This window comes from Athene cunicularia (assembly GCF_003259725.1).
Source record: "Athene cunicularia isolate RWA chromosome 11 unlocalized genomic scaffold, athCun1 chr11_part1, whole genome shotgun sequence".
Taxonomy (NCBI): Eukaryota; Metazoa; Chordata; class Aves; order Strigiformes; family Strigidae; genus Athene; species Athene cunicularia.
Window position 1 is genome coordinate 2,834,646 of NW_020799113.1, and position 11,090 is coordinate 2,845,735.

General features: G+C 35.9%; 1 protein-coding gene across 2 annotated transcripts in view; it reads left to right on the forward strand.

Annotated features, from left to right (window-relative positions):
• Nucleotides 1–10,089, forward strand: part of CMC2 (C-X9-C motif containing 2) — a 15,943-nt gene extending 5,854 nt beyond the window's left edge. For both annotated transcript variants that reach the window (XM_026856515.1, XM_026856516.1), the window contains 3 exons: nt 1,118–1,254; nt 5,440–5,511; nt 7,661–10,089. In XM_026856515.1, the coding sequence (XP_026712316.1) occupies nt 1,174–1,254; nt 5,440–5,511; nt 7,661–7,735 (228 nt within the window). In that variant the 5' untranslated portion in view covers nt 1,118–1,173 and the 3' untranslated portion in view covers nt 7,736–10,089. The remainder of the gene's footprint in view (nt 1–1,117; nt 1,255–5,439; nt 5,512–7,660) is intronic.
• The last annotated feature ends 1,001 nt before the right edge of the window (nt 10,090–11,090 follow it).

Sequence of the window (11,090 nt, forward strand, 5' to 3'; positions counted from 1 at the left end):
GCTGTTTATATATATATATATATATATATATATATTTAAATGGGAGGTAATATAAACATTTATTTCTAAAGTTAAGTTTTCTCCTGCCCCACAGCACCCTGCAGAAAAGGCCCTGGGGGTCTTGGTTGACATGAAGTTGAAACATGATTTAGCAGTGCACCCTTGTGGCAACAAAGGCTACCAGCATACTGGGCTGTGTTACAAGGGTAGCTAGCAAGGCAAGGGAAGTCATTATTATTCCCCTCTTCTTGTCAGTCTTGAGGCCACATCTGAAATCCTGTGTTCATCTTAGGGTCCCGCAGTCTAACAGAGATGATAAAAAAAACCCTGAGTCTAGCAGAAAGGAAACTAAGAGGGTCAGGAGGGTGGAACAGCTGGCACATGCGGCAAGATTAAGGGAGATGGGCTGCTTTGGCATTCAGAGGAGAAGACTCGAGGGAAACTTAAATGCTGTCTTCCACTATCTGAAGGAGTGTGGGATTTATATAGAAGACAGATCCAGATGCTTTTCAGTAGAGCGCAGTGAAAGGGCAAGAGACAGCAATATGAAGTTGCAAGAAAGGACATTCCAATTTGGCATAATTAAGAACACTCATTACTGTTTTGATTAAGTGATTAAGTACTGGATTTTAAAGCAGCATTAGCACTTTGGATCAGGATTTTTTAAAAAGCACGTCGAAAACTAAAAAAGATGCCAGTTCTCTGAGTGCTGTAATGAAATATCATTGTGCTTCCTGTTCTGATCCATCTTTGTAGAAGATAGAAAGACAATGACATATACTTAGCTTTATTAAAGCTAGAAAGAAGAAAACTGATATAGGGAAATGAAAAGATAATCTGCAGTTCAAGAAAGATGAATGCTACTAGGGAGCCCCTGAAAATTAAAATCCCAAATGCATGCTTATGTTCATGACATCAAAGAATATAAACTTCTAGATAACTTTTAACATTTGAGCTGTGTAGAACAACAGACATGTGCTATATGTATAATTTATATTACACAGTTAAAGTTGCATTTTGATCTAAAATGTTTTTTGTTAAAGTAATACTGTGTGATAATGTCTTCAGTGGTTAACTCAAACTTTCTAGTTATAGTTTCATATTTTAATGTTGGCAGGTGGAAGTTTTCTCAGATTCTTGTCCTCGTACTACTAAAATTATCCCTAACTAAAGATGCATCCAGACCTGTCTCCTCATCTGCACACTGAAGAATGTAACCTAGTTATCAGTCTGCTCAAGAAGTGTCACAAGGAGGTAAGGAGTTTTGAGCAGAGAAAAGAGTGGGTGGGTTGGGAAAATGAATGTCAGATAAATTAGTGAGAATATTATAAGATCATAAAGAGAAAAACCTCCTCTAGGCAGAACACCCATGAAACATAGCTAGTACGTTTTCAACGAAGAGGTATCTGACGACTGTGTGTAAATCTTGCCAGTGATTTCTTTAGGAAATAAAACATGTCTTAAAATTTCCTGTGCTACAGCTTGACAAGTATGGACCTGTTTTAAGAACTGAAAGAACTTCTGCACCTTCTAGTACTGTGTGCCCCTCAAAAAACAATAATAAAAGCAACTTCAAATGCTCTCTTTTTGTATGCTCACAGCATTTCCATCTTCCAGCTGTCCACTGGGCAGATGCTTTAGGCTATTTATAAGCAGATGTGTTGATGGGGATCCAGACACGCAGCATGCCTTGCATTCAGTGCTTGGAGAGCTAAATGTGAATTACTGTTTGACTTCCATCTTCTTAATAGGCACCTACCCAAGGATGTAAAATGCCAGATTGTCTTCAGGCTTCTCAAGGCTCTTCATTGCTTCAAGAAGATCAAGAAGATAGAATCATCTCACTCATTTAAAAGCCTTTTTTTTAAAAAATTTACTCTGTAGCAAACCTGTAGGTGTATAAGTCAGCTACTGCAATGAAAGCTAGCTGCAGCATTGCTGCAATATTGTTAATTATTTTCCCAGCTCTCTTGTATACTCAATAGATGTTCTATAGAGATATATTTCTGTATTAGTGCATAAAAAGTTGAATTTCATAGCTTCCACTGAGGCAAAAATATATTTAAATGTTGAATATGAGTGTGAAAACAATGGTTTACACCATTACATGGAATCTACAACATTTTCACCTCCAAATTCAGGTGTGTTGTTTATACTTTTTTGTAATGCAGTTATCCATAAATTCTAAGACAATGCATATGTTAGCTTTACTGTTTTGAGCAGAATTCTAAATTTTTCTTTGCAAAAGTCATTACAGAAAAACAGGGTTGATAATACACGAAATATGAGAGATGTTTTGCATGAAAGAGGGATAACATTTTTGCAGATTTTAAAGTAGCTATACTAACATATAAAAACATTTGCAGTACCACACTTTCTTATGATTTCTAAATTACAACAATGAAGGCATCAGAGTTCTAATACTTAAGTTCACTTGCAATGATTATACTGTACTGGGTTTGTTAGCACCATTTAATCATTTTTTGGTGGCACTTGTAGTGCAGTATCTTGAAATGTAAGCATGGAATCTGTTCTGCCATCTCATAGGTAGTACTTCCTGTCTGTTCCTGTGCACTGTGTACATTTTTTTAAATGTAAGGTACGAAGTTCTTGTACAGAACATCCTTGAGCTTTAAAACTAGAAGTTACCTTAAGTGTAAGAATGATATTTTTCTCCTGAGTTCAAAACCTTTAATTTGCTGAAAAATGCTTTTGGTAATCTGAATGATTGGAGAGACTTTAGTTTTTTCTTTTTTTTGTTAACTTTTTTTTTTTGAAACAGCTTTAATGTTTTAATGTAGCTAAATGTGTTCATTACCTAGAATTAAGTAAGAAGACTTATTCTTGTACATTAACTACTCTAGTATCAAAAGGATTGCTAAATAAAATTACTCTCAGTTAAGAGGAGAATAAAACTTCTATAGGCAATATAAAATTAAAATGTTGCCATTAATTTTTCATAATTGTGAAAACAAATCCAATCAGGAAAGAAAATACTCAGATTTGTCCTACTTTTTGGTACTTACATAGTTGGGCTTTCTATGCTTTGACTAGAGAATCCAGAAATACTCATTTGCTACTTGAAAGTAATTGTTGACTGGTGTTTTGTTTTGTTTTTATAAAAATGAATGTTAATGTACAAGTATCATGGGGTTTTTTTATAATGTAGCTTATTAGACTGTCTTGAGTTTAAGAGGGAACTGGAACTAGAAGATGTACTTGAATTCCTTGGCAGCAAGTGATTCAAAGGAATTTATTGCCAGTTTGATTTATGAAGGGACTAGGAACAGCAATAATACAGACATACACAGGATTATATTCTCTTGGTTTTGTTTGAAGTTGATCTTTACATAAAGAGGAATTACATTTGTCAGTCTTTTGCTCAACTATGAGAAGGTATTTTTGCTAACAGTTTCAGAAGAGAAGGGGTGAAGATGGCTTCTTTCACACTCATTTAAGGGAGCAAGGCTTTTTGTTTAAAATTCAAGGCAAATGTATTGAAATATTCTTTTAAGATTGAAGTCACTGTAATCTGAAAAGTCAGTGATCTTAGTCATTTATCAGTGACTAACTGCTGTTTTGTTATAATGCCAATATGTCCTAAGAACCTTCATCTACAATTCAAATTAATACTCCTGAGGGATGAAAAGCATTATTTTTTAATTGGGTGTCCTGTGTGTGCATTTTCATAAAAGTCAGTTTGATTTACTTTATTCCTAATCTAGAACCTGCCCATTATATCAAGTTTTGCATCTACTGAGGAGAGGTTTTTTTTTTTTTTTTTTTTTAACAACTCCAGTCTGGTACCAAGTGTGTGCTTTAAAGAGACTTATTTTTACAGGTGCCAGCTGAAAGGAATGCATATTATCTTGCAATTGTATCACTGCAATAGACATAATAACTTTTTGAGAAACTGATTCTTTTTTCCTCATAATCTGAGCTAAAAAGTTGCCAGTTTAGGAATCTGGCTAAATAAATGTAGATGCAACTCACTGTATGCACTAGTAAGAGTGGAGTTAGCTTGAAACATGAGCACTCACCTTGAAATTTAACATGCAGATATGGGAACAGAATACAAAAAGAAATCTGTATTAGCTAAAATGAAAATGTAAAAGCAATATCAGCTCGCGGTAAAGCGACCATTTATCACACGCAACTGCTTCAGAGTGTCATCTGATGCCCTTTATAAAGCAGAGAGGTATAAACAAGCTAATTATAGCACTGCTACAGTTTGTCATAATCTCTATAAACCCACTTCTATTTTCAGTCATGTTCTGTTGGTTAAAATCTTGTCCACTGTTTGAATTCTGAAGAGTGTTCCTGTATTACTTGTATAAATCCATCTAGCTGCTTGTCAACTACAGAAATGCACTTGGGTTTCCCTCTGAAACACAGAAGTGACTTCATTCTCATGTCTTGTTCTTCATGGTCTTTTTTGATAAAAATAATTAGTTCTCTAAAAGATTGGTCAAATTATCTCTATTGATTGTATAGCTGCTAAAACCTCCACTCCTCCAGGTCCTCTGAATTGCTTGACACTTGGATGCTCTGCTACCAGATTCTGTGGCATGGTAGCAAGCGTCACTCTGAAAAAGTAGTCCTTGTAGAATTGTGTATTTTGGTAGTGATTGATTGGCTGATAATATGAAATCGCTTTAGGAAATCCTGGCTAAGAGGACAGATTTTTACGGTGAATCTCATCAGCTTAGCTGGGGAATGCCCTCATGAGGACAATGCCTACAGTTTTTCAGAAACTAAGTAACACTTCAGTATGCATAAAGCCCACAATTGGCCTGTGTTATAAAGATGGTAAATGCATCTTATCTATTAACCTCAAGATCTGGAGAAACTTAATCCCAAGTTTTTTATACTGTTTCTAACGTTTCAGTCATTTAAACCTAGTGCCTGCATCTTCTGTACCGAATGTGATTGGGGTGATGGGGTGATGGATGATTTGCCTCTCTAGGCCACGAAGATATAGTGAAAACTAAAGCATAGAGGATATTGCCTCCAGGGTGCCTGTAGGTCTCCCTAAGTCTTTCTGTATCACAAACTGGAGTTCAGAATATTTATTTTTTGTACGTTATTCAAGCTGGTGTAACTGGACGTTGTAAGACTGACTCCTAGATCAATAAAATGTATGTTCTACATTTAGACTTCATAGCTTCAGCTTAGGTATCCTATTTTAGTCTGGTTATACAATACAATGATTACCTTCAACTTTCAGCAAGGTGGGTGGTGGCTCAAATGAGGTTCAGGAGTAACTCTAACTTGTAGCTACTAAGTAAAAAGGTTACAAAGCATAATTTTTCACAAAAAGAGAAAGAGGAAAGAAGACCGGGATATGTTGCAGAAGGCAAGTGACTTCTAAGAAATTTAGAACTTCAGAGGAAGAAACTTTTGAATTGAACATTTTCTTTTTTTCTCCCTAACTGATAGCACAACATTTTGAAATTCTTTGGCCGTTGCAATGATATTGACCGTGAGATGCGGAAGTGTTTAAAGAAAGAGGTAAGGAACAAATTTACTATGAGTTAAATGCTTAACAAAAAAAGAAGTCCATGGGATAGAAATAGAGTGGCTTTTTACTAAGTAGTGCAAATCAATAAACAGGCCTTGAAATGTAAGCATGTTCTGGAGTCGGCATTTGAGACCATATATAAACTTTTTTTGATAAATTTGTCAGGTAAAATTGAATTTAACAAATGGCATGGTCTCTTTTTGGATATACAAAAATAGGCAAACACACATTTTAACCAAACAAATATTACAAATAGGAACTGACCACAGATTTCTTCTGTTTCTTCTTGATTTATTTTGTTGTTGTTGTTGTAGTGGTATTCACACAAATAGAATATAAAGCAGTAATGATTACTTCTGCATGAGTAACACTTATTACTGAGGTCAGTTATACTGAATTAAACTACTTGATGAGTTGCTGAGTTAGGCCCTAAATGAAAATACTGCTGCTTAGGACCTACTCATTGCTGTACTACTCCTGCAGATAGGAAGGAATGGAAGACTCTAGGAGTTTCAGTAGATTTACTAGCTAATGGGCACATTTTCAGGAGAGTATCAACGATCTTTATATTTGTGGTTGTCATGCCTACATGACAGAACACATAAATGATTTTTTCACACACCTTTTAGCTTGAGATTGTACTTATTAATTTTGACATAGATTTCACAGTCTGTTATTATATATAATAGGTATCATAAATCCCTAAAATGGGAAACTTCAGGTGCAGGATAGCCAGAAGAGTTTGGGCCCTCTCTTTTCCCTCTGTCAGTGTGTGGTAATTAATTTCATCTGCTTGTGTCAAATACTTTTTTTTTTTTTTCTCTTCCTGAAAAACTGTAGCACAGGTCAGGAAAATAATGAAGTAAAGTTACTTTCCATGTAATCTTATTTTTCTTTGTTCCAGTGAAGTTGAAGCCTTTACATTAAAAAGAGTTCTTGATGGCTATATTTGTCTGCCTTCTTAAAATATTGCTACATTGATATGCCATTACGAGGAAGTCCCCGAAAGGCTGTTCACAAGTATAGCATAGGTACAGATGTAGCTTTTAAAGATCCATTGTTCTCATTCTACATAAAAACCTGGATGGGTTATTGAAAAATTAAATATTGGCATGGGAAAAAGTTAAGCATTTTGTAAATGTTAAGTAATATTTTGGGCCATTATTTCAGTTATAAACCAATCAGTATAATGAGTGGAAAACTGCAAATCCTTTCCAAAATCAATCTCCTTAGTAGTTTATTACATTATATAGAAAACTGAGTATTTGTGGGTTACTTGGGTTTTATTCTTGATACCAATTATTAAAAAATTGAACAAATACATGCTCTAAATTAAGGCCAAGAATAATTTGCTTCTCACAAAATATATGTCAAATCATGCATTGATTTTTAATTTTTCATTTCTTTTAGCCATGAAAAGGTTTCCTTTTTGGCTGCAGAGAAAGAAAGTTAGCCTCTTCAGGATTTTTGATAGTGCAGGGGCATACTCGAAAGCATGGTCATCTTATGCCTGCACCTGAACTGTGAAGGCTTTCTTGGTTCCATTTTACACTGGAGTCCTGTCTCTGTTGGGTTTCTTTTTTAAACCATAAAACCACCCAAAACACCTTAACCTCAATTTGCCTTTGTTCCTTTCATCCTGATATACTTTATTTGTGCACATAATTAATGACTAGAATCAAAAATAGACCAAGTCTGTGATGACAAATTCATGTTTTGGAAGGCAGACACACTTATATTAATCAGTATCTTTTAGAAGGAAACGAGCCTGACCTGTGCTCTAGAATAGCACCAGTGCAACTTTTTCCCTAGTTCATGTGTGAAGTGTGGCTGTCATACATCAGATGGCTGTATAATTAAGTTCCTCCATAAGATTAACTGAATCTTCTTTATTAGAATGTTTTAATGCTCTTTAGCTTAATAACCTCGAACTTCGAAACGTGTATTTTAATCAAATAAATGTTAATTTCAAAGTAAAAATGAACTGATACATAGATATTAACAAGAACTGCATTTCTAATCCATCAGTCAAAGAGATTGTTTCTGTTCCTGAGTAATAAATGCTCTCTACACTTTTAAATTTGATTTATCTGTTTAATGATAACAGCTGATCTATTAATTTCCTTATCTGTCTTCCAGTATGAAGAAAACAGGGCCAGAAACAAGGCGATGCGACAGAAGCTAATTAATGCTCGCAAAAACTCGGAGAAGTGAGCTGCACTGTAGCTGGATGGCTGCACTCAATAGGGACACTCAGCTGAAAGTTGACAGAACACTTCCTTCCCATCACCAGTGGTTGGTTAAATAGTGAAAAAATAAATGCACCTAATACATACATACTTATTCCGAGTAAGACAAACAATATGGGAAAAAATAAATATAATAAATGATCACTCAGAACTTAACTTAGTTTTTGACCTCTAAGAGAAAACTATTGTGGCAAGTCTTTGGGCATAGTTTTGTCATGATTAAGTAATGAGGAATCAGTGTGTGTGGAGTTTTGCGTATTCATGGCTGCTACATTCCCTACCTTGTGTTGAGTTGCATTTATTTCTATGTGTTTAGCAGTTTCTCTTTCATATCTTTTTGCTTTTTTTTTTTTCCCTCCCTGCAAAACACCAAATGACTTTTTCCATTACTCTTAGTAGTGTTGTGATAACACAGCTTAAGTGAATTGTCAAAAGAAATTTTAAACAGGTGTGGCTTGAAATTGGAAATTGCCTATCAAGTAATAACTGGAGTTCTAGTATTTTTATTGGAGCTAAAATGATGAGGCTACCATCCTCCACTGAGAAGATTAAAAATCCTTCCTGCCAACTGTGTGTATGTACAGCGTAGACTGTTGTAAGACAATTTGTTCATCTTACCCAAAGCAAGTGGCTTTAGAAATTCAGAATGGAACATTTCCAGGGATTTACAAAGCTTTGCCTTGATTTTTGTTGAGTACAATCAATGCGTGCTGAGTGATTTTTGAAGAGGAGCGCTGCCAAAAATACAAGCTGAATAGTTCTTCCATGTACTATGGTACAAAGGTGAAGTCAAGCTACGACTATTGCTGCTGAAGGAAAACTCACACTGAAGTGAAAGAAAATGTAACTTGCCTTTCAGTTAGGCAAATCGACTAGTACTGTGTTAACCCAAGCTGCCTCCTTAGCCTACAGGAGCTGTTTATTTGCTGCCAAACTGCGTAAAGTCCTCAACAAGTTTCTGAATTAAGAAGTCTTGATATTAAAACATGTTGGTTTGTGCGGTGATGGAGCTGCTTCTCTGGGTGTCTGCTGGATTCACCTTATTTTTAAATTACTTTTCTGTTCTGCCTAGCAACAAAAGATTTCTTTTAAAAAAGTAAATCTTATTAAGCCAAATAGATTAAGTGTCTTGAAACCTTTTGAAAAAAAGGGTGCCTATTCTACAATGAATTCTATGGTTGGTTGTAAGAACCATTGTTGATGCTCAATCTTGAAATTAATACACGCACCTGTTTTTGGAAGAAAGCTGTATTTTGTCACCAATTTTGAAAGATTCATTAGATAGAATAATTTCACTTCTTTTTCAATACCTGGATGGACCTAGTTAAATTGGTAAAACTTAACCACAAATCTTTTCAGTGAAAGTTCCAAGAAAAGCTGAAACAGTTGTTTCTGCATCTTTTGACATGCCGTCTGCTTTCTTAGAACAAGTAAGTAATGCATTATTTGAGTTAAATACTTGAGTGGTTGGAAGTGGTGCAGTCTTTTTATTGGTACTCTTCAGAATACTCTTGATGAGTGTAGTGAAGTTCCCTAACTGGGAACTCTGCATCCTTGATCCTTCTTCCATTTGTGATGACAAAATCTACTTCAGGCAAGCTCTTAAAAAGGATTTTGTGATGCTTGTAATTTTGAAGTAAATAAATTGAGAATTGTCCTAGAGATTAGGTTGAGAAGCTGATATTTGAGTGCAGAAGCACTGAAGCTTTTATTTCTTTCATCAGCTTCTGTGAGTCCAGATCTTTCACTAGAACAGCAACAAAATAAGGATCCAAGAGCCACTTAACACAGCTCATTAGTCAGAGTCATGTTTTCAAAGATCAGTGTGCTTAATGAATGAAAGACCAAATGGCACACACAATTTTTATTGATGCTTTGGACTACGTTTAGCAATAAATCTATTTTACAGATAAACTTTGTTTACCTAGTGAAAGTATCATCATGTTCATCCTTCTGTTTCTCTTCACTAATTGCCCACTAGTAGTGTGATATGAGATTGTCCATTGATTCCTGTTTGTTCCTTTTTTTCTGAGAAGGGTTATGTTGCTAATTTGATGTTGAAGCTGAGAAACAGTAGTGTAATAAAATAAGACTTACAATTTATCTGACAGGGTAAGGGTGAAATGGTAATATTTTTTCTTTTTGTTCCCTCAAGTGAGCTGAGTGGCAAGTAGGGAACATGTTGGGTGAAATAAACCTTATTTATAAGGACTCTGAAGACACTTTATTATAATGTCATTTGTGTATAGAAGCATTTTCTCCATTGTTCTTTCTGCAGGAGCAAGCCTGAGAGAGAAGAAAAAATGAAATTAGATGGAATTTTGTGTGGCGTCACATGTGAGAAGCTCTTGGGCAATTCACATGGGAAAGTGAAGAAGGTAGAAATATGAACAGAAAGGTCAAATGGCAGCTATAATAGACCTGGACATAGCAGTGAGGTTTTTCCATGTTCAAGCACAGCAAAAGTCTAGAATACATGGATGGGAGGAGTATGGAGCAAGAGAGTGATAACTACCCAGCAGAATCCCTCCAGCTCTACAGAAATACCTGGTAACACTATTGGTAGTGTACTTTCTCTTGCTGGAAAATGAAATGCTGACATCTTGTTTTCATTTTTTTAAGTAGAAGGAAAGATACTCTGCTGAGTAGCAGCAGCATAATGAAGTACAGCAGGGCTAGTTCTTGCTCTGGTGTTAAGTTCTGCCCGCAAGGATCACTGTACTGGTTCTCAATTCTACTAGGAATAGTTTGAAACTTTAGTTGTCTGTCAGGGGAAATGAATGTGAGAGACATTCCAGTGAGTGCTCAGTGGCTAGCTTGCCATAAACTAGGACACCCTGAACCTGCAGTGAGCGCCCTGGCACAGCACAGCTTTGCTTCACAAGCACGATACCAGAGCTTAAGCAGCACCTATTGCGTGTGTGTTTGTGGGCTTCACACTGACAGGGAGATAAGAATTTATTTCTCATTATCCTACTCTGATTTGATTGGTAATAAATTAAGCTAATTTCCCCAAGTCCAGTCCGTTTTGCCTGTGATTGTATTCGCAGAGTGATCTTCCTGCCCTTATCTTGACTCACAAGCCTTTTATTATATTTTCTCTCCCTTGCCCAGTTGAGGTGGGGGAGTGGCAGAGTGGCTTTGGTGGGACCCGGCATCCAGCCAGTGTGAACCCACAACATTCACCCTAGTCGGTAACACCCTGAAAGAATTATAGCAGAGGTGTTTGTTGCAGATTAAATTCTACATGTAGTTTCTAGACCTTGCAATAAAACCTTGATTCAGCTGAGCTGTTTGTACAATTTGGGTGAGGGCTGTAG